This window comes from Oncorhynchus keta, unplaced genomic scaffold (assembly GCF_023373465.1).
Source record: "Oncorhynchus keta strain PuntledgeMale-10-30-2019 unplaced genomic scaffold, Oket_V2 Un_contig_10774_pilon_pilon, whole genome shotgun sequence".
Lineage (NCBI taxonomy): Eukaryota > Metazoa > Chordata > Actinopteri > Salmoniformes > Salmonidae > Oncorhynchus > Oncorhynchus keta.
Genome location: NW_026277195.1, coordinates 35,001 through 60,275, shown reverse-complemented (window position 1 = coordinate 60,275; position 25,275 = coordinate 35,001). Strand labels below are relative to the sequence as shown.

Genomic DNA, 25,275 nt, shown 5'->3' with positions numbered 1-25,275 from the left:
ACCCAGGCCATGACTCAGTGGAGAACATCAAGCAGCCACCTACCCAGACCATGACTCAGTGGAGAACATCAAGCAGCCTCCTACCCAGGCCATGACTCAGTGGAGAACATCAAGCAGCCTCCTACCCAGGCCATGACTCAGTGGGGAACATCAAGCAGCCTCCTACCCAGGCCATGACTCAGTGGAAAACATCAAGCAGCCTCCTACCCAGGCCATGACTCAGTGGGGAACATCAAGCAGCCTCCTACCCAGGCCATGACTCAGTGGAGAACATCAAGCAGCCACCTACCCAGACCATGACTCAGTGGAGAACATCAAGCAGCCTCCTACCCAGGCCATGACTCAGTGGAGAACATCAAGCAGCCTCCTACCCAGGCCATGAGTCAGTGGAGAACATCAAGCAGCCTCCTACCCAGGCCATGACTCAGTGGAGAACATCAAGCAGCCTCCTACCCAGGCCATGACTCAGTGGGGAACATCAAGCAGCCTCCTACCCAGGCCATGACTCAGTGGAGAACATCCAGCAGCCACCTACCCAGACCATGACTCAGTGGAGAACATCAAGCAGCCTCCTACCCAGGCCATGACTCAGTGGGGAACATCAAGCAGCCTCCTACCCAGGCCATGAGTCAGTGGAGAACATCAAGCAGCCTCCTACCCAGGCCATGACTCAGTGGAGAACATCAAGACAGTAGTATAGTATGTGTACCTTCACACAGAAAGGAAGCCGGTTCTCTTTGAATGCGTAGAAGTTGAGCACCAGTAGCTGTCCAGCCTTGGTCAGAGGAGCTAAGTTACCATAGCAGTCCACATAGATGGGCCTCCCCTCCAGAACCTAGGAGACAACAGCATAATGACATCCTGATCACACAGCTTGGTCTAACCATACAGTGTTCAAGTAATTCTAGAATCATGTATGGTGTAGGAATACATTCCCCAGCATTGTGATGGATGAGAGCAGGAGATGTACATAGGAAGTGAAAGCAGCAGGTGAAACCCACCTCGATGTCTTTGCTCCTGGCCACCTCCTCAAAGTTCTCCTGCTGTTCCAGGGTTTTGTCCACCTTGTCGTCGGTCATACAGAAGCAGCGCAAGCGGGACTCCATAGGGTCGTTCATCTTGGCGAACACCACGAACTTGGCCATGTAAGGAACACAGATGAGCTCTCTGTACAGCTGGGTGGCAAGGCCTACAGTCTCTGGGATCTGGTGGCAGTCAGCAAGCCAGAACCTGAAACACACACAGGACAGATACAGGTTAGAAACACACACAGGACAGATACAGGTTAGAAACACACACAGGCCAGAGGACAAGGACAGGTCATCTGTAGTATAATAACACTGAGAATACCTCATGTCATCTGTAGTATAATAACACTGAGAATACCTCATGTCATCTGTAGTATAATAACACTGAGAATACCTCATGTAATCTGTAGTATAATAACACTGAGAATACCTCATGTCATCTGTAGTATAATAACACTGAGAATACCTCATGTCATCTATAGTATAATAACACTGAGAATACCTCATGTCATCTGTAGTACAATAACACTGAGAATACCTCATATCATCTGTAGTACAATAACACTGAGAATACCTCATGCCATCTATAGTATAATAACACTGAGAATACCTCATGTCATCTGTAGTATAATAACACTGAGAATACCTCATGTCATCTATAGTATAATAACACTGAGAATACCTCATGTCATCTGTAGTATAATAACACTGAGAATACCTCATGTCATCTGTAGTATAATAACACTGAGAATACCTCATGTCATCTATAGTATAATAACACTGAGAATACCTCATGTCATCTGTAGTATAATAACACTGAGAATACCTCATGTCATCTGTAGTATAATAACACTGAGAATACCTCATGTCATCTGTAGTATAATAACACTGAGAATACCTCATGTCATCTGTAGTATAATAACACTGAGAATACCTCATGTCATCTGTAGTATAATAACACTGAGAATACCTCATGTCATCTATAGTATAATAACACTGAGAATACCTCATGTCATCTGTAGTATAATAACACTGAGAATACCTCATGTCATCTGTAGTATAATAACACTGAGAATACCTCATGTCATCTGTAGTATAATAACACTGAGAATACCTCATGTCATCTATAGTATAATAACACTGAGAATACCTCATGTCATCTGTAGTATAATAACACTGAGAATACCTCATGTCATCTGTAGTATATTAACACTGAGAATACCTCATGTCATCTGTAGTATAATAACACTGAGAATACCTCATGTAATCTGTAGTATAATAACACTGAGAATACCTCATGTCATCTGTAGTATAATAACACTGAATACCTCATGCCATCTGTAGTATAATAACACTGAGAATACCTCATGTCATCTATAGTATAATAACACTGAGAATACCTCATGTCATCTGTAGTATAATAACACTGAGAATACCTCATGTCATCTATAGTATAATAACACTGAGAATACCTCATGTCATCTGTAGTATATTAACACTGATAATACCTCATGTCATCTGTAGTATAATAACACTGAGAATACCTCATGTCATCTATAGTATAATAACACTGAATACCTCATGTCATCTGTAGTATAATAACACTGAGAATACCTCATGTCATCTGTAGTATAATAACACTGAGAATACCTCATGTCATCTGTAGTATAATAACACTGAGAATACCTCATGTCATCTGTAGTATAATAACACTGAGAATACCTCATGTCATCTATAGTATAATAACACTGAGAATACCTCATGTCATCTGTAGTATAATAACATCCTCATGTCATCTGTAGTATAATAACACTGAGAATACCTCATGTCATCTGTAGTATAATAACACTGAGAATACATCATGTCATCTGTAGTATAATAACACTGAGAATACCTCATGTCATCTATAGTATAATAACACTGAGAATACCTCATGTCATCTGTAGTATATCTATAGTATAATAACACTGAGAATACCTCATGTCATCTATAGTATAATAACACTGAGAATACCTCATGTCATCTGTAGTATAATAACACTGAGAATACCTCATGTCATCTGTAGTATAATAACACTGAGAATACCTCATGTCATCTGTAGTATAATAACACTGAGATACCTCATGTCATCTGTAGTATAATAACATAATAATGTCATCTGAGATAATACACTCATACCTCATCATCTGTAGTATAATAACACTGAGAATACCTCATGTCATCTATAGTATAATAACACTGAGAATACCTCATGTCATCTGTAGTATAATAACACTGAGAATACCTCATGTCATCTGTAGTATAATAACACTGAGAATACCTCATGTCATCTGTAGTATAATAACACTGAGAATACCTCATGTCATCTGTAGTATAATAACAAGACTCATGTCATCTGTAGATAATAAGACTGAGAATACCTCATGTCATCTGTAGTATATTAACACTGAGAATACATCATGTCATCTGTAGTATATTAACACTGTGAATACCTCATGTCATCTGTAGTATATTAACACTGAGAATACCTCATGTCATCTGTAGTATATTAACACTGAGAATACATCATGTCATCTGTAGTATATTAACACTGAGAATACCTCATGTCATCTGTAGTATATTAACACTGAGAATACATCATGTCATCTGTAGTATAATAACACTGAGAATACCTCATGTCATCTGTAGTATATTAACACTGAGAATACCTCATGTCATCTGTAGTATATTAACACTGAGAATACATCATGTCATCTGTAGTATATTAACACTGAGAATACCTCATGTCATCTGTAGTATATTAACACTGAGAATACATCATGTCATCTGTAGTATAATAACACTGAGAATACCTCATGTCATCTGTAGTATATTAACACTGAGAATACCTCATGTCATCTGTAGTATATTAACACTGAGATTACATCATGTCATCTGTAGTATAATAACACTGAGAATACCTCATGTCATCTATAGTATAATAACACTGAGAATACCTCATATCATCTGTAGTATAATAACACTGAGAATACCTCATGTCATCTATAGTATAATAACACTGAGAATACCTCATGTCATCTGTAGTATAATAACACTGAGAATACCTCATGTCATCTGTAGTATAATAACACTGAGAATACATCATGTCATCTATAGTATAATAACACTGAGAATACCTCATGTCATCTGTAGTATGTCATAGCCGTCTTTGTTTCAAAGTTAATGTTGTAGTCTAGACCGATTTCCTAGGTTAGCTAGCCAGCTATTGTCGTTCTTTTAACTCAACGTAACGTAAACAACACTGCTAGCTAGCCAGCTAGCCCCGAATAGCAGCACTGTAGAAATTATTACACTCAACGGAACGACTTGATTAGTGTAGTGCCAACAACGCAGCTACTGCCAGCTAGCCTACTTTAGCAGTACTGTATCATTTTAATCATTTTAGTCAATAAGATTCTTGCTACGTAAGCTTAACTTTCTGAACATTCGAGACGTGTAGTCCACTTGTCATTCCAATTTCCTTGCATTAGCGTAGCCTTTTCTGTAGCCTGTCAACTATGTGTCTGTCTATCCCTGTTCTCTCCTCTCTGCACAGACCATACAAACGCTCCACACCGCGTGGCCGCGACCACCCTAATCTGGTGGTCCCAGCGCGTACGACCCACGTGGAGTTCCAGGTCTCCGGTAGCCTCTGGAACTGCCGATCTGCGGCCAACAAGGCAGAGTTCATCTCAGCCTATGCCTCCCTCCAGTCCCTTGACTTCTTGGCACTGACGGAAACATGGATCACCACAGATAACACTGCTACTCCTACTGCTCTCTCCTCGTCCGCCCACGTGTTCTCGCACACCCCGAGAGCTTCTGGTCAGCGGGGTGGTGGCACCGGGATCCTCATCTCTCCCAAGTGGTCTTTCTCTCTTTCTCCCCTTACCCATCTGTCTATTGCCTCCTTTGAATTCCATGCTGTCACAGTTACCAGCCCTTTCAAGCTTAACATCCTTATCATTTATCGCCCTCCAGGTTCCTCGGAGAGTTCATCAATGAGCTTGATGCCTTGATAAGCTCCTTTCCTGAGGACGGCTCACCTCTCACAGTTCTGGGCGACTTTAACCTCCCCACGTCTACCTTTGACTCATTCCTCTCTGCCTCCTTCTTTCCACTCCTCTCCTCTTTTGACCTCACCCTCTCACCTTCCCCCTACTCACAAGGCAGGCAATACGCTTAACCTCATCTTTACTAGATGCTGTTCTTCCACTAACCTCATTGCAACTCCTCCAAGTCTCCGACCACTACCTTGTATCCTTTTCCCTCTCGCTCTCATCCAACACTTCCCACACTGCCCCTACTGGATGGTATCGCGCCGTCCCAACCTTCGCTCTCTCTCCCCGCTACTCTCTCCTCTTCCATCCTATCATCTCTTCCCTCTGCTCAAACTTTCTCCAACCTATCTCCTGATTCTGCCTCCTCAACCCTCCTCTCCTCCCTTACTGCATCCTTTGACTCTCTATGTCCCCCTATCCTCCAGGCCGGCTCGGTCCTCCCTCCCCGCTCCGTGGCTCGACGACTCATTGCGAGCTCACAGAACAGGGCTCCGGGCAGCCGAGCGGAAATGGAGGAAAACTCGCCTCCCTGCGGACCTGGCATCCTTTCACTCCCTCCTCTCTACATTTTCCTCCTCTGTCTCTGCTGCTAAAGCCACTTTCTACCATTCTAAATTCCAAGCATCTGCCTCTAACCCTAGGAAGCTCTTTGCCACCTTCTCCTCCCTCCTGAATCCTCCCCCTCCCTCCTCCCTCTCTGCAGATGACTTCGTCAACCATTTTGAAAAGAAGGTCGATGACATCCGATCCTCGTTTGCTAAGTCAAACGACACCGCTGGTTCTGCTCACACTGCCCTACCCTATGCTCTGACCTCTTCTCCCCTCTCTCTCCAGATGAAATCTCGCGTCTTGTGACGGCCGGCCGCCCAACAACCTGCCCGCTGACCCTATCCCCTCCTCTCTTCTCCAGACCATTTCCGGAGACCTTCTCCCTTACCTCACCTCGCTCATCAACTCATCCCTGACCGCTGGCTACGCCCCTCCCGTCTTCAAGAGAGCGAGAGTTGCACCCCTTCTGAAAAAACCTACACTCGATCCCTCCGATGTCAACAACTACAGACCAGTATCCCTTCTCTCTTTTCTCTCCAAAACTCTTGAGCGTGCCGTCCTTGGCCAGCTCTACCGCTATCTCTCTCAGAATGACCTTCTTGATCCAAATCAGTCAGGTTTCAAGACTAGTCATTCAACTGAGACTGCTCTTCTCTGTATCACGGAGGCGCTCCGCACTGCTAAAGCTAACTCTCTCTCCTCTGCTCTCATCCTTCTAGACCTATCGGCTGCCTTCGATACTGTGAACCATCAGATCCTCCTCTCCACCCTCTCCGAGTTGGGCATCTCCGGCGCGGCCACGCTTGGATTGCGTCCCTACCTGACAGGTCGCTCCTACCAGGTGGCGTGGCGAGAATCTGTCTCCTCACCACGCGCTCTCACCACTGGTGTCCCCCAGGGCTCTGTTCTAGGCCCTCTCTTATTCTCGCTATACACCAAGTCACTTGGCTCTGTCATAACCTCACATGGTCTCTCCTATCATTGCTATGCAGACGACACACAATTAATCTTCTCCTTTCCCCCTTCTGATGACCAGGTGGCGAATCGCATCTCTGCATGTCTGGCAGACATATCAGTGTGGATGACGGATCACCACCTCAAGCTGAACCTCAGCAAGACGGAGCTCCTCTTCCTCCCGGGAAGGACTGCCCGTTCCATGATCTCGCCATCACGGTTGACAACTCCATTGTGTCCTCCTCCCAGAGCGCTAAGAACCTTGGCGTGATCCTGGACAACACCCTGACGTTCTCAACTAACATCAAGGCGGTGTCCCGTTCCTGTAGGTTCATGCTCTACAACATCCGCAGAGTACGACCCTGCCTCACACAGGAAGCGGCGCAGGTCCTAATCCAGGCACTTGTCATCTCCCGTCTTGATTACTGCAACTCGCTGTTGGCTGGGCTCCCTGCCTGTGCCATTAAACCCCTACAACTCATCCAGAACGCCGCAGCCCGTCTGGTGTTCAACCTTCCCAAGTTCTCTCACGTCACCCCGCTCCTCCGCTCTCTCCACTGGCTTCCAGTTGAAGCTCGCATCCGCTACAAGACCATGGTGCTCGCCTACGGAGCTGTGAGGGGAACGGCACCTCAGTACCTCCAGGCTCTGATCAGGCCCTACACCCAAACAAGGGCACTGCGTTCATCCACCTCTGGCCTGCTCGCCTCCCTACCACTGAGGAAGTACAGTTCCCGCTCAGCCCAGTCAAAACTGTTCGCTGCTCTGTCCCCCCAATGGTGGAACAAACTCCCTCACGACGCCAGGACAGCGGAGTCAATCACCACCTTCCGGAGACACCTGAAACCCCACCTCTTCAAGGAATACCTAGGATAGGGTAAGTAAGGGTAAGTAATCCTTCTCACCCCCCTCTCTCCCCCCAACAAGATTTAGATGCAAGTGGCTGTTCCACTGGTTGTCATAAGGTGCATGCACCAATTTGTAAGTCGCTCTGGATAAGAGCGTCTGCTAAATGACTTAAATGTAATGTAAATTTTACATTACATTTACATTTAAGTCATTTAGCAGACGCTCTTATCCAGAGCGACTTACAAATTGGTGCATTCACCTTATGACATCCAGTAGAACAGTCAGTAAATGTAGTATAATAACACTGAGAATACCTCATGTCATCTATAGTATAATAACACTGAGAATACCTCATGTCATCTGTAGTATAATAACACTGAGAATACCTCATGCCATCTGTAGTATAATAACACTGAGATTACATCATGTCATCTGTAGTATAATAACACTGAGAATACCTCATGTCATCTGTAGTATAATAACACTGAGAATACCTCATAATATAGTATAATAATAAATAATATGTCATCTATAGTATAATAACACTGAGAATACCTCATGTCATCTGTAGTATAATAACACTGAGAATACCTCATGTCATCTGTAGTATAATAACACTGAGAATACCTCATGTCATCTGTAGTATAATAACCTGAGAATACCTCATGTCATCTACAGTATAATAACACTGAGAATACCTCATGTCATCTATAGTATAATAACACTGAGAATACCTCATGTCATCTATAGTATAATAACACTGAGAATACCTCATGTCATCTATAGTATAATAACACTGAATACCTCATGTCATCTGTAGTATAATAACACTGAGAATACCTCATGTCATCTATAGTATAATAACACTGAGAATACCTCATGTCATCTGTAGTATAATAACACTGAGAATACCTCATGTCATCTGTAGTATAATAACACTGAGAATACCTCATGTCATCTGTAGTATAATAACACTGAGAATACCTCATGTCATCTATAGTATAATAACACTGAGAATACCTCATGTCATCTGTAGTATAATAACACTGAGAATACCTCATGTCATCTATAGTATAATAACACTGAGAATACCTCATGTCATCTATAGTATAATAACACTGAGAATACCTCATGTCATCTGTAGTATAATAACACTGAGAATACCTCATGTCATCTATAGTATAATAACACTGAGAATACCTCATGTCATCTGTAGTATAATAACACTGAGAATACCTCATGTCATCTGTAGTATAATAACACTGAGAATACCTCATGTCATCTGTAGTATAATAACACTGAGAATACCTCATGTCATCTGTAGTATAATAACACTGAGAATACCTCATGTCATCTGTAGTATAATAACACTGAGAATACCTCATGTCATCTGTAGTATAATAACACTGAGAATACCTCATGTCATCTGTAGTATAATAACACTGAGAATACCTCATGTCATCTGTAGTATAATAACACTGAGAATACCTCATGTCATCTATAGTATAATAACACTGAGAATACCTCATGTCATCTGTAGTATAATAACACTGAGTCTACCTCATGTCATCTGTAGTATAATAACACTGAGAATACCTCATGTCATCTGTAGTATAATAACACTGAGAATACCTCATGTCATCTGGTAGTATAATAACACAGAATACCTCATGTCATCTGTAGTATAATAACACTGAGAATACCTCCTGTCATCTGGTAGTAAGGAACACAGTCTTACCTGGCATGTCATTGTTCGTAAGGACACAGTCTACCTGGCAGAGTCATTGTAGTATAAGGAACACTGAGAATTACCTCATGACATCTGTAGTATAAGGAGACACAGTCTACCTGGCAGTCATTGGTAGTATAAGGAACACTGAGTCTTACCTGGCATGAGACATTGGCAGTATAATAGACACAGTCTTACCTGGCAGAGACATTGGTATGAAGGAACACAGTCTTACCTGGCAGAGACATCTGGTAGTATAATAACACTGAGAATACCTGGCAGAGACATTGGCAGTAAGGAGATAAGTCTTACCTGGCAGAGACATCTGGTAGTATAGGAGACACAGTCTTACCTCATGTCATTGGCAGTATTACCTGAAGAGACATTGGTAGTGAATACCTCAGACACAGTCTTACCTGGCAGAGACATTGGTAGTGAAGTATAAAACACAGTCTTACCTGGCAGAGACATCTGGTAGTATAATAGACACAGTCTTACCTGGCAGAGACATTGGTAGTGAAGGAACACAGTCTTACCTGGCAGAGACATTGGTAGTGAAGGAGACTGAGTCTTACCTGGCAGAGACATTGGTAGTGAAGGAGACACAGTCTTACCTACCTCAGACATTGGTAGTATAATAACACTGAGTCTTACCTGGCAGTCATTGGTAGTGAAGGAGTGAGTCTTACCTGGCAGAGACATTGGTAGTGAAGGAACACAGTCTTACCTGGCAGAGACATTGGTAGTGAAGGAGACACTGAGTCTTACCTGGCAGAGACATTGGTAGTGAAGGAGACACTGAGTCTTACCTGGCAGAGACATTGGTAGTGAAGGAGACACAGTCTTACCTGGCAGAGACATTGGTAGTGAAGGAGTCACTGAGTCTTACCTGGCAGAAACATTTGTAGTGAAGGAGACAGTCTTACCTGGCAGAGACATTGGTAGTGAAGGAGACACAGTCTTACCTGGCAGAGACATTGGTAGTGAAGGAGTCAGTCTTACCTGGCAGAGACATTGGTAATGAAGGAGACACAGTCTTACCTGGCAGAGACATTGGTAGTGAAGGAGACAGTCTTACCTGGCAGAGACATTGGTAGTGAAGGAGTCAGTCTTACCTGGCAGAGACATTGGTAGTGAAGGAGACAGTCTTACCTGGCAGAGACATTGGTAGTGAAGGAGACAGTCTTACCTGGCAGAGACATTGGTAGTGAAGGAGACAGTCTTACCTGGCAGAGACATTGGTAGTGAAGGAGACACAGTCTTGACCTGGCAGAGACATGGTCCCAGTGATGTCCTCCCATTGGGCAGGAGAGGTTCCGTTCGGTGATGCTGCATAGCAACCTCAGGCAGAGGGTGGACTCCCTTGTAGCCATTGAACCCCTCCCCTGACAAGGGCGGGACCTGGGATCGACATGGTGATGGGTTTGTGGAACTTCCTGCGTCAGACCGTCACTATGGGGCTGAATGTTGCCCGGTTACCAAGGATCTTCTTCACCATGTCAGAGACATTGGCCTAGAACCAATCAGAATCGAAGTTCATCAAGTTCATAATTCTCAGAACAGTTCAGGTACAGTATGATGGTTAACCTGTTCTCAGAACAGTTCAGGTACAGTGTGACCTGGTTAACCTGTTCTCAGAACAGTTCAGGTACAGTATGATCTTAACCTGTTCTCAGAACAGTTGGTAGTGAAGTATGATGGTTAACCTGTTCTCAGAACAGTTCAGGTACAGTATGATGGTTAACCTGTCTCCCTGGCAGAGACATTGGTCATCAAGGACCGCTGGCACAGTCTTACCTCAAGAGACATTGGTTCTGAAAAAACCTACAGTCAATCCCTCTGCAGAACATTGGTAGTGACCAGTACAGTCTTACCTCTCAGAACATTGGTACGTGAAGGAGACACAGTCTTACCTGGCAGAGACATTGGTAGTGAAGGAGACACAGTCTTACCTGGCAGAGACATTCAGTGAAGAGACAGTCTTACCTTTATCAGAGACATTGGTTCCGCACCTGAACTCTCTCTCCTCTGCTCTCATCAGTCTAGACATCGGCTGCCAGTACTGTGAAGGAGACCTCCTCTTACCTGGCAGAGACATTGGCGTGAAGGAGACACAGTCTTACCTGGCAGAGACATTGGTAGTGAAGGAGAACTGTCTCCTCACAGAGACATTGGTGTCCCCAGGAGTCTGTTCTGGTCTCCTACTTCTGGCAGAGTCATTGGCTCTGTCATAACCTCACATGTCTTACTCCTAGACATTGGTAGCAGAAGGACACAGTTAATCTTACCTCAGAACCAGGTGGCAGGAGCACAGTCTCTGCCTGGCAGACACATGTGGTATGAAGGATCACAGTCAGGCTACCTGGCAAGACGGTAGCTGCTCTTCCTCCCGGGGAAGGAGACCCTTCCATGATCATTGCCATCACGGTTGAAACTCCATTGTGTCCTCCTCCCAGAGCGCTAAGAACCTAGTGGCGTGATCCTGGACAACACCCTGTCGTTCTCATTGGGCAGTTCAGGTGGCCCGTTCCTGAGGTTCAACCCCCTCTCAGACACAGTTCAGGGACCGGGCCTCATGGTGAAGGGTTAACTTCCTGTCATCTCCCGTCACTATGCAGGTTGCCTGGTCCCTGAAGGCCATTAACCCCTTCATCAGAACAGTGCAGCCTAGTACAATGTTCAACCTTCCCAAGTTCTCTCAGGTAATTCTCTCCACTGGCTTCCAGAACAGTTCAGGTACAGTGTGAACGGTTCAGTACCTGTTCTCAGAACAGTTCAGGTGCTCAGCCTCCCTACCACTGAGGAAGTACAGTTCCCGCTCAGCCCAGTTAACCTGTTCTCAGAACAGTTCAGGTACAGGACAGATGGTTAACCTGTTCTCAGAACAGTTCCCCAGGTACAGTGGATGGTAAGTAACCTGTTCTCAGAACAGTTTAGGTACTATTGTATGACTGGTTCTACTGTGTCTCAGAACAGTTCAGGTACAGTGTGACGGTTAAATGTTCTCAGAACAGTTCAGGTACAGTGTGATGGTTAACCTGTTCTCAGAACAGTTCAGGTACAGTGTGATGGTTTACCTGTTCTCAGAACAGTTCAGGTACAGTATGATGGTTAACCTGTTCTCAGAACAGTTCAGGTACAGTATGATGGTTAACCTGTTCTCAGAACAGTTCAGGTACAGTATGACGGTTAACCTGTTCTCAGAACAGTTCAGGTACAGTGTGATGGTTAACCTGTTCTCAGAACAGTTCAGGTACAGTGTGATGGTTAACCTGTTCTCAGAACAGTTCAGGTACAGTATGATGGTTAACCTGTTCTCAGAACAGTTCAGGTACAGTATGACGGTTAACCTGTTCTCAGAACAGTTCAGGTACAGTATGATGGTTAACCTGTTCTCAGAACAGTTCAGGTACAGTATGACGGTTAACCTGTTCTCAGAACAGTTCAGGTACAGTATGACGGTTAACCTGTTCTCAGAACAGTTCAGGTACAGTGTGATGGTTAACCTGTTCTCAGAACAGTTCAGGTACAGTGTGATGGTTAACCTGTTCTCAGAACAGTTCAGGTACAGTGTGACGGTTAACCTGTTCTCAGAACAGTTCAGCACTGTGACCAGACTAACCTGCAGTCCCACGCGTATCTTCTTGGTGAGCGCCCCCTCTGGGAAGGAGGCCTGGACCAATGGAAGTGTCAGGCTGGAGAGGACTCCTCCCTCAGGGCCCATCTGGCTGCTCTCCTGTCTGATACGAGACACCACCGCAAAGTACTGTGGGAAATCCTTGGTGATGATGCGACATATACGCTTCTTCTCCAGGTCCTTGGCGCTGTCCAGCTCTGTGGAGGAAGAGACAACAGAATGATTATTACACTGAACTGTCCAGCTCTGTGGAGGAAGAGACAACAGAATGATTATTACACTGAACTGTCCAGCTCTGTGGAGGTAGAGACAACAGAATGATTATTACACTGAACTGTCCAGCTCTGTGGAGGAAGAGACAACAGAATGATTATTACACTGAACTGTCCAGCTCTGTGGAGGTAGAGACAACAGAATGATTATTACACTGAACTGTCCAGCTCTGTGGAGGAAGAGACAACAGAATGATTATTACACTGAACTGTCCAGCTCTGTGGAGGAAGAGACAACAGAATGATTATTACACTGAACTGTCCAGCTCTGTGGAGGAAGAGACAACAGAATGATTATTACACTGAACTGTCCAGCTCTGTGGAGGAAGAGACAACAGAATGATTATTACACTGAACTGTCCAGCTCTGTGGAGGAAGAGACAACAGAATGATTATTACACTGAACTGTCCAGCTCTGTGGAGGAAGAGACAACAGAATGATTATTACACTGAACTGTCCAGCTCTGTGGAGGAAGAGACAACAGAATGATTATTACACTGAACTGTCCAGCTCTGTGGAGGAAGAGACAACAGAATGATTATTACACTGAACTGTCCAGCTCTGTGGAGGAAGAGACAACAGAATGATTATTACACTGAACTGTCCAGCTCTGTGGAGGAAGAGACAACAGAATGATTATTACACTGAACTGTCCAGCTCTGTGGAGGAAGAGACAACAGAATGATTATTACACTGAACTGTCCAGCTCTGTGGAGGAAGAGACAACAGAATGATTATTACACTGAACTGTCCAGCTCTGTGGAGGAAGAGACAACAGAATGATTATTACACTGAACTGTCCAGCTCTGTGGAGGAAGAGACAACAGAATGATTATTACACTGAACTGTCCAGCTCTGTGGAGGAAGAGACAACAGAATGATTATTACACTGAACTGTCCAGCTCTGTGGAGGAAGAGACAACAGAATGATTATTACACTGAACTGTCCAGCTCTGTGGAGGAAGAGACAACAGAATGATTATTACACTGAACTGTCCAGCTCTGTGGAGGAAGAGACAACAGAATGATTATTACACTGAACTGTCCAGCTCTGTGGAGGAAGAGACAACAGAATGATTATTACACTGAACTGTCCAGCTCTGTGGAGGAAGAGACAACAGAATGATTATTACACTGAACTGTCCAGCTCTGTGGAGGAAGAGACAACAGAATGATTATTACACTGAACTGTCCAGCTCTGTGGAGGAAGAGACAACAGAATGATTATTACACTGAACTGTCCAGCTCTGTGGAGGAAGAGACAACAGAATGATTATTACACTGAACTGTCCAGCTCTGTGGAGGAAGAGACAACAGAATGATTATTACACTGAACTGTCCAGCTCTGTGGAGGAAGAGACAACAGAATGATTATTACACTGAACTGTCCAGCTCTGTGGAGGAAGAGACAACAGAATGATTATTACACTGAACTGTCCAGCTCTGTGGAGGAAGAGACAACAGAATGATTATTACACTGAACTGTCCAGCTCTGTGGAGGAAGAGACAACAGAATGATTATTACACTGAACTGTCCAGCTCTGTGGAGGAAGAGACAACAGAATGATTATTACACTGAACTGTCCAGCTCTGTGGAGGAAGAGACAACAGAATGATTATTACACTGAACTGTCCAGCTCTGTGGAGGAAGAGACAACAGAATGATTATTACACTGAACTGTCCAGCTCTGTGGAGGAAGAGACAACAGAATGATTATTACACTGAACTGTCCAGCTCTGTGGAGGAAGAGACAACAGAATGATTATTACACTGAGCTGTCCAGCTCTGTGGAGGAAGAGACAACAGAATGATTATTACACTGAACTGTCCAGCTCTGTGGAGGAAGAGACAACAGAATGATTATTACACTGAACTGTCCAGCTCTGTGGAGGAAGAGACAACAGAATGATTATTACACTGAACTGTCCAGCTCTGTGGAGGAAGAGACAACAGAATGATTATTACACTGAGCTGTCCAGCTCTGTGGAGGAAGAGACAACAGAATGATTATTACACTGAACTGTCCAGCTCTGTGGAGGAAGAGACAACAGAATGATTATTACACTGAACTGTCCAGCTCTGTGGAGGAAGAGACAACAGAATGATTATTACACTGAACTGTCCAGCTCTGTGGAGGAAGAGACAACAGAATGATTATTACACTGAGCTGTCCAGCTCTGTGGAGGAAGAGACAACAGAATGATTATTACACTGAACTGTCCAGCTCTGTGGAGGAAGAGACAACAGAATGATTATTACACTGAACTGTCCAGCTCTGTGGAGGAAGAGACAACAGAATGATTATTACACTGAACTGTCCAGCTCTGTGGAGGAAGAGACAACAGAATGATTATTACACTGAACTGTCCAGCTCTGTGGAGGAAGAGACAACAGAATGATTAACACTGAACAGAAAGAGACAACAGAATGATTATTACACTGAACTGTCCAGCTCTGTGGAGGAAGAGACAACAGAATGATTATTACACTGAACTGTCCAGCTCTGTGGAGGAAGAGACAACAGAATGATTATTGTCCAGCTCTGTGGAGGAAGAGACAACAGAATGATTATTACACTGAACTGTCCAGCTCTGTGGAGGAAGAGACAACAGAATGATTATTACACTGAACTGTCCAGCTCTGTGGAGGAAGAGACAACAGAATGATTATTACACTGAACTGTCCAGCTCTGTGGAGGAAGAGACAACAGAATGATTATTACACTGAACTGTCCAGCTCTGTGGAGGTAGAGACAACAGAATGATTATTACAGAATGATTATTAGAGACAACAGAATGAACTGTCCAGCTCTGTGGAGGTAGAGACAACAGAATGATTATTACACTGAACTGTCCAGCTCTGTGGAGGAAGAGACAACAGAATGATTATTACACTGAACTGTCCAGCTCTGTGGAGGAAGAGACAACAGAATGATTATTACACTGAACTGTCCAGCTCTGTGGAGGAAGAGACAACAGAATGATTATTACACTGAACTGTCCAGCTCTGTGGAGGAAGAGACAACAGAATGATTATTACACTAAATTGTCCAGCTCTGTGGAGGTAGAGACAACAGAATGATTATTACACTGAACTGTCCAGCTCTGTGGAGGAAGAGACAACAGAATGATTATTACACTGAACTGTCCAGCTCTGTGGAGGAAGAGACAACAGAATGATTATTACACTGAACTGTCCAGCTCTGTGGAGGAAGAGACAACAGAATGATTATTACACTGAACTGTCCAGCTCTGTGGAGGAAGAGACAACAGAATGATTATTACACTGAACTGTCCAGCTCTGTGGAGGTAGATAAAAGTCGATACTGTCATCCATCTCAATGATAGTCCTATAATATAGTCCATACCTTCATCCATGCCGTTGAGCAGCTCATTGAGGTCATCTGTCTTGCAGTCGTACTGATGTTCCTTCCAGGTCTCTCCATTCTCACTCCTCAGCATGATCAGCTCCCTCTCCTTCCCCCTCATAGAGCCAAAATGGGGGATCTCCACGATCACAGGGCTGTAGGGGGAACCACAGGGCTTTCTCAGTGGTTACACACAAACTACAACACTACAGCCCCAATATGGCCGCCCCTCCTGAGCCGACTGGGATGACAGAGGAGAGGTGAAGATGCCGTTGGTATGATGTCACATGACTTCTATACTCATATCTTATTGTTGGAGAGGTATTGAAGATGAGGATGGGAGGTGCACATGCAGAGCAAATAGACCTGAAAGACTTTCATGGTTTCGTCTGTAACGGAACGGGAACATATGTCAATGAGCTGGATTTATTAGAACAGACACGATGCATGGAGCAGTTAGACAAGTCTGAAGCTGACGAGAAGCTGGATTTATTAGAACAGACACGATGCATGGAGCAGTTAGACAAGTCTGAAGCTGACGAGAAGCTGGATTTATTAGAACAGACACGATGCATGGAGCAGTTAGACAAGTCTGAAGCTGACGAGAAGCTGGATTTATTAGAACAGACACGATGCATGGAGCAGTTAGACAAGTCTGAAGCTGACGAGAAGCTGGATTTATTAGAACAGACACGATGCATGGAGCAGTTAGACAAGTCATGGAGCAGTTAGACAAGTCTGAAGCTGACGAGAAGCTGGATTTATTAGAACAGACACGATGCATGGAGCAGTTAGACAAGTCTGAAGCTGACGAGAAGCTGGATTTATTAGAACAGACACGATGCATGGAGCAGTTAGACAAGTCTGAAGCTGACGAGAAGCTGGATTTATTAGAACAGACACGATGCATGGAGCAGTTAGACAAGTCTGAAGCTGACGAGAAGCTGGATTTATTAGAACAGACACGATGCATGGAGCAGTTAGACAAGTCTGAAGCTGACGAGAAGCTGGATTTATTAGAACAGACACGATGCATGGAGCAGTTAGACAAGTCTGAAGCTGACGAGAAGCTGGATTTATTAGAACAGACACGATGCATGGAGCAGTTAGACAAGTCTGAAGCTGACGAAGCTGGATTTATTAGAACAGACACGATGCATGGAGCAGTTAGACAAGTCTGAAGCTGACGAGAAGCTGGATTTATTAGAACAGACACGATGCATGGAGCAGTTAGACAAGTCTGAAGCTGACGAGAAGCTGGATTTATTAGAACAGACACGATGCATGGAGCAGTTAGACAAGTCTGAAGCTGACGAGAAGCTGGATTTATTAGAACAGACACGATGCATGGAGCAGTTAGACAAGTCTGAAGCTGACGAGAAGCTGGATTTATTAGAACAGACACGATGCATGGAGCAGTTAGACAAGTCTGAAGCTGACGAGAAGCTGGATTTATTAGAACAGACACGATGCATGGAGCAGTTAGACAAGTCTGAAGCTGACGAAAGCTGGATTTATTAGAACAGACACGATGCATGGAGCAGTTAGACAAGTCTGAAGCTGACGAGAAGCTGGATTTATTAGAACAGACACGATGCATGGAGCAGTTAGACAAGTCTGAAGCTGACGAAGCTGGATTTATTAGAACAGACACGATGCATGGAGCAGTTAGACAAGTCTGAAGCTGACGAGAAGCTGGATTTATTAGAACAGATGGAGCAGTTAGACAAGTCTGATGCATGGAGCAGTTAGACAAGTCTGAAGCTGACGAGTCTGAAGCTGGATTTATTAGAACAGACACGATGCATGGAGCAGTTAGACAAGTCTGAAGCTGACGAGAAGCTGGATTTATTAGAACAGACACGATGCATGGAGCAGTTAGACAAGTCTGAAGCTGACGAGAAGCTGGATTTATTAGAACAGACACGATGCATGGAGCAGTTAGACAAGTCTGAAGCTGACGAGAAGCTGGATTTATTAGAACAGACACGATGCATGGAGCAGTTAGACAAGTCTGAAGCTGACGAGAAGCTGGATTTATTAGAACAGACACGATGCATGGAGCAGTTAGACAAGTCTGAAGCTGACGAGAAGCTGGATTTATTAGAACAGACACGATGCATGGAGCAGTTAGACAAGTCTGAAGCTGACGAGAAGCTGGATTTATTAGAACAGACACGATGCATGGAGCAGTTAGACAAGTCTGAAGCTGACGAGAAGCTGGATTTATTAGAACAGACACGATGCATGGAGCAGTTAGACAAGTCTGAAGCTGACGAGAAGCTGGATTTATTAGAACAGACACGATGCATGGAGCAGTTAGACAAGTCTGAAGCTGACGAGAAGCTGGATTTATTAGAACAGACACGATGCATGGAGCAGTTAGACAAGTCTGAAGCTGACGAGAAGCTGGATTTATTAGAACAGACACGATGCATGGAGCAGTTAGACAAGTCTGAAGCTGACGAGAAGCTGGATTTATTAGAACAGACACGATGCATGGAGCAGTTAGACAAGTCTGAAGCTGACGAGAAGCTGGATTTATTAGAACAGACACGATGCATGGAGCAGTTAGACAAGTCTGAAGCTGACGAGAAGCTGGATTTATTAGAACAGACACTGATTTATTAGCATGGAGCAGTTAGACAAGTCTGAAGCTGACGAGAAGCTGGATTTATTAGAACAGACACGATGCATGGAGCAGTTAGACAAGTCTGAAGCTGACGAGAAGCTGGATTTATTAGAACAGACACGATGCATGGAGCAGTGAGTTAGACAAGTCTGAAGCTGACGAGAAGCTGGATTTATTAGAACAGACACGATGCATGGAGCAGTTAGATCAAGTCTGAAGCTGACGAGAAGCTGGATTTATTAGAACAGACACGATGCATGGAGCAGTTAGACAAGTCTGAAGCTGACGAGAAGCTGGATTTATTAGAACAGACACGATGCATGGAGCAGTTAGACAAGTCTGAAGCTGACGAGAAGCTGGTTTATTAGAACAGACATCATGCATGGAGCAGTTAGGATCTGAAGCTGACGAGAAGCTGGATTTATTAGAACAGACACGATGCATGGAGCAGCAGTCTGAAGTATCAGACAAGTCTGAAGCTGACAGAAGCTGGATTTATTAGAACAGACACGATGCATGGAGCAGTTAGACAAGTCTGAAGCTGGATACTGGTGCAGCAGTGAGTATCATGAACAAGCTGGTGCAGCAGTGAGTATTAGAACAGACACGATGCATGGAGCAGTTAGACAAGTCTGAAGCTGACGACAAGCTGGATTTATTAGAACAGACACGATGCATGCATGGAGCAGTTAGACAAGTCTGAAGCTGACGAGCTGGATTTATTAGAACAGACACGATGCATGGAAGCAGTGATATTACCTAGAACAACAGGATCTGGTGCAAGCAAGTGACGAGAAGCTGGATTTATTAGAACAGACACGATGCATGGAGCAGTTAGACAAGTCTGAAGCTGACGAGAAGCTGGATTTATTAGAACAGACACGATGCATGGAGCAGTTAGACAAGTCTGAAGCTGACGAGAAGCTGGATTTATTAGAACAGACACGATGCATGGAGCAGTTGACAAGTCTGAAGCTGACGAGAAGCTGGATTTATTAGAACAGACACGATGCATGGAGCAGTTAGACAAGTCTGAAGCTGACGGAAGCTGGTTTATTAGAACAGACACGATGCATGGAGCAGTTAGACAAGTCTGAAGCTGACGAGAAGCTGGATTTATTAGAACAGACACGATGCATGGAGCAGTTAGATAAGTCTGAAGCATGACGAGAAGCTGGATTTATTAGAACAGACACGATGCATGGAGCAGTTAGATGGAAGTCTGAAGCATGACGAGAAGCTGATTTATTAGAACAGACACGGTGCATGGAGCAGTTAGACAAGTCTGAAGCTGACAGCTGGTTTATTAGAACAGACACGATGCATGGAGCAGTTAGACAAGTCTGAAGCTGACGACAGCTGGATTTATTAGAACAGACACGATGCATGGAGCAGTTGACAAGTCTGAAGCTGACGACAGCTGGATTTATTAGAACAGACACGATGCATGGAGCATGGACAGCCTGATGTCTATCTGTGAACAATCATGGTCTGACAAGAGCTGGATTTATTAGAACAGACACGATGCATGGAGCAGTTAGACAAGTCTGAAGCTGACGATGGTGCTGGATTTATTAGAACAGACAGCCTGATGCATGGAGCAGTTAGACAAGTCTGAAGCTGAGAGATGGTTTATTAGAACAGACACCTGATGCATGGAGCAGTTAGACAAGTCTGAAGCTGACGAAGCTGGATTTATTAGAACAGACACGATGCATGGAGCAGTTAGACAAGTCTGAAGGTCGTGACGAGAAGGTGGATTTATTAGAACAGGACAGCGATGCATGGAGCAGTTAGACAAGTCTGGCTGATAGAAGCTGGATTTATTAGAACAGACACGATGCATGGAGCAGTTAGACAAGTCTGAAGCTGACGAGAAGCTGGATTTATTAGAACAGACACGATGCATGGAGCAGTTAGACAAGTCTGAAGCTGACGAGATGCTGGATTTATTAGAACAGACACGATGCATGGAGCAGTTAGACAAGTCTGAAGCTGAGATGGTGCTGGATTTATTAGAACAGACAGCCTGATGCATGGAGCAGTTAGATCAAGTCTGAAGCTGACGAGAAGCTGGATTTATTAGAACAGACACGATGCATGGAGCAGTTAGACAAGTCTGAAGCTGACGATGGTGCTGGATTTATTAGAACAGACACTGATGCATGGAGCAGTTAACAAGTCTGAAGCTGACGAGATGCTGGATTTATTAGAACAGACACGATGCATGGAGCAGTTAGACAAGTCTGAAGCTGACGAGAAGCTGGATTTATTAGAACAGACACGATGCATGGAGCAGTTAGACAAGTCTGAAGCTGACGAGAAGCTGGATTTATTAGAACAGACACGATGCATGGAGCAGTTAGATGTCTGAAGCTGACGAGAAGCTGGATTTATTAGAACAGACACGATGCATGGAGAGTGGTGAAGCTATATTACCTAGCATGACAGTCTGAAGCTGATGTTTATTAGAACAGACACGATGCATGGAGCAGTTAGACAAGTCTGAAGCTGACTGAAGCTGGATTTATTAGATCACAGACACGATGCATGGAGCAGTATTACAAGTCATGAAGCTGATGTCGAGAAGCTGGTTTATTAGAACAGACACCTGCATGGAGCAGTTAGATGTCTGAAGCATGGTCGATAAGCTGGTGCTATTTATTAGAACAGACACACATGCATGGAGCAGTTAGACAAGTCTGAAGCTGATGTCTCTCTGTGGCTGGATTTATTAGAACAGACATTACCTGCATGGAACAGCCTAGACAAGTCTGAAGCATGGTCGAGAAGCTGGTTTATTAGAACAGACACGATGCATGGAGCAGTTAGACAAGTCTGAAGCTGACGAAAGCTGGATTTATTAGAACAGACACGATGCATGGAGCAGTTAGACAAGTCTGAAGCTGACGTGGAAGCTGGATTTATTAGAACAGACACGATGCATGGAGCAGTTAGACAAGTCTGAAGCTGACGAGATAAGCTGGTTTATTAGAACAGACACGATGCATGGAGCAGTTAGACAAGTCGTGATTTATTAGAACAGACACGTGCATGGAGCATTAGACAGCTGGATGGATTATTGAGAATAACATGGTCGTGCATGGAGCATGTTAGACAAGTCTGAAGCATGACGACAGCTGGATTTATTAGAACAGACATGGTCGATGCATGGAGCATGTTAGCAAGTCTGAAGCATGACGATCAAGCCTGGATTTATTAGAACATGACACGATGCATGGAGCAGTTATATTAAGCATGGAAGCCTGACGTGGTAATCACTGGTCCATGATGAAGGTGACAGTTACCAGCATGAGATTTCAGAATGACACAGAACTGGAAAAGAACCAGCGATGAAGGCATGATATAACCATATCCTATAACCATATCCTATAACCATATCCTATAACCATATCATATAACCATATCCTATAACCATATCCTATAACCATATCCTATAACCATATCCTATAACCATATCATATAACCATATCCTATAACCATATCCTATAACCATATCCTATAACCATATCCTATAACCATATCCTATAACCATATCCTATAACCATATCCTATAACCATATCCTATAACCATATCATATAACCATATCCTATAACCATATCCTATAACCATATCCTATAACCATATCATATAACCATATCCTATAACCATATCATATAACCATATCCTATAACCATATAATATAACCATATCATATAACCATATCATATAACCATATCATATAACCATATCCTATAACCATATCCTATAACCATATCCTATAACCATATCATATAACCATGTCCTATAACCATATACCCATATAACCATATCCCATATAACCATATCAATAAGGATAACCACATGAACAAATCCATATAAGTGATACTGCATATCCTATTGATACTGGTGCAGCAGTGAGTATCAAGCCCAACAAGCAGGATACTGGTGCAGCAGTGAGTATCATGCCCAACAAGCAGGATACTGGTGCAGCAGTGAGTATCATGCCCAACAAGCAGGATACTGGTGCAGCAGTGAGTATCAAGCCCAACAAGCAGGATACTGGTGCAGCAGTGAGTATCATGCCCAACAAGCAGGATACTGGTGCAGCAGTGAGTATCATGCCCAACAAGCAGGATACTGGTGGAGGCAGTTCAGTGATATACCTCAAGCATGGAAGCAGGATGTCTGGGCTCTGTGAGTATCAAGCCCAGAAGCAGGATACTATGGTGTCAGCAGTGAGTATAAGCATGCTCCAATGAGCAGGATACTGGTGCTATATTACCTAGCAGTGAGTTCATGCCCATGTACTAACTATGGAAGACTATAAGCAGCTCTTTCAGTGAAGAGATGGTGCTAATTACCTAGGAGGACTATGATGTCTCTTTCACATGTGGTAACTCACATGGTCTGATGGAGATGGTGATAATTACCTAGCATGGACAGTCTCTTTAATCACATGGTCGTGATGAGAGATGGTGCTATATTACCTGATGTCTCTCTGTGGTAATCACATGGTCGTGATAGAGATGGTGCTATATTACCTAGCATGGACAGCCTGATGTCTCTCTGTGGTAATCACATGGTCGTGATAGAGATGGTGCTATATTACCTAGCATGGACAGCCTGATGTCTCTCTGTGGTAATCACATGGTCGTGATGGAGATGGTGCTATATTACCTAGCATGGACAGGCTGATGTCTCTCTGTGGTAATCACATGGTCGTGATAGAGATGGTGCTATATTACCTAGCATGGACAGCCTGATGTCTCTCTGTGGTAATAACATGGTCGTGATGGAGATGGTGCTATATTACCTAGCATGGACAGCCTGATGTCTCTCTGTGGTAATCACATGGTCGTGATAGAGATGGTGCTATATTACCTAGCATGGACAGCCTGATGTCTCTCTGTGGTAATCACATGGTCGTGATAGGAGATGGTGCTATATTACCTAGCATGGACAGCCTGAGTCTCTTTCAATGGAATATGGACTATAGCATGGACAGCCTGATGTCTCTCTGTGGTAATCACATGGTCGTGATAGAGATGGTGCTATATTACCTAGCATGGACAGCCTGATGTCTCTCTGTGGTAATCACATGGTCGTGATAGAGATGGTGCTATATTACCTAGCATGGACAGCCTGATGTCTCTCTGTGGTAATCACATGGTCGTGATGGAGATGGTGCTATATTATCTATCATGGATAGCCTGATGTCTCTCTAAGGGATGCTCCTCCTACCCAATAAACTTAGTCCCTGCTGGCCCCAGCTGCAGGACTCGGCTAACCAACATCTCTCCATCGTCTAGACATGGGAGCTTTCTAGGAAGGTGCAGTTTACTGAGTCACATCCAAGCAGCAATAAGAGACACAGAAGATGATATGAGCAACAAACTGGCATTCCTACAAAACAGCACATGAACAAATGGCCATTTGACCACACCTGAAGTGATCTGTGATGCTACCTCTAAGACACCATTAGCATCACTGTGTGGAGGCTAGTTATGTGATGCTACCTCTAAGACACCATTAGCATCACTGTGTTGAGGCTAGTTATGTGATGCTACCTCTAAGACACCATTAGCATCACTGTGTGGAGGCTAGTTATGTGATGCTACCTCTAAGACACCATTAGCATCACTGTGTGGAGGCTAGTTCTGTGATGCTACCTCTAAGACACCATTAGCATCACTATGTGGAGGCTAGTTCTGTGATGCTACCTCTACGACACCATTAGCATCACTGTGTGGAGGCTAGTTCTGTGATGCTACCTCTAAGACACCATTAGCATCACTGTGTTGAGGCTGCGTTCTTTTGTTTAGTCTTTAAGCAGTATTTCCTATGAAGTGTCCAACTCTGGAGACTATAAGCAGTCTCTTTCAATGAAGTGTCTAACTATGGAGACTATAAGCAGTCTCTTTCAATGAAGTGTCTAACTATGGAGACTATAAGCAGCTCTTTCAGTGAAGTGTCTAACTATGGAGACTATAATGAAGTGTCTAACTACGGAGACTATAAGCAGTCTCTTTCAGTGAAGTGTCTAACTATGGAGACTATAGGCAGTCTCTTTCAATGCAGTCTCTTTCAATGAAGTGTCTAACTATGGAGACTATAAGCAGTCTCTTTCAATGAAGTGTCTAACTATGGAGACT

The 25,275-nt window shown here is 44.0% G+C and overlaps 1 protein-coding gene across 1 annotated transcript in view; it reads right to left on the bottom strand.

Annotated features, from left to right (window-relative positions):
* The window catches only part of LOC118382629 (ankyrin-3-like), a gene marked incomplete at its 5' end in the record, with an annotated part of 106,151 nt that overhangs the window by 52,243 nt on the left and 28,633 nt on the right, over positions 1-25,275 (bottom strand). Inside the window, 9 exon segments of the mRNA XM_052500491.1 lie at positions 710-835; positions 1,002-1,230; positions 10,436-10,530; positions 10,532-10,568; positions 10,570-10,610; positions 10,612-10,711; positions 11,769-11,781; positions 12,828-13,043; positions 16,488-16,642. Coding sequence (XP_052356451.1) covers positions 710-835; positions 1,002-1,230; positions 10,436-10,530; positions 10,532-10,568; positions 10,570-10,610; positions 10,612-10,711; positions 11,769-11,781; positions 12,828-13,043; positions 16,488-16,642 — 1,012 coding nt within the window.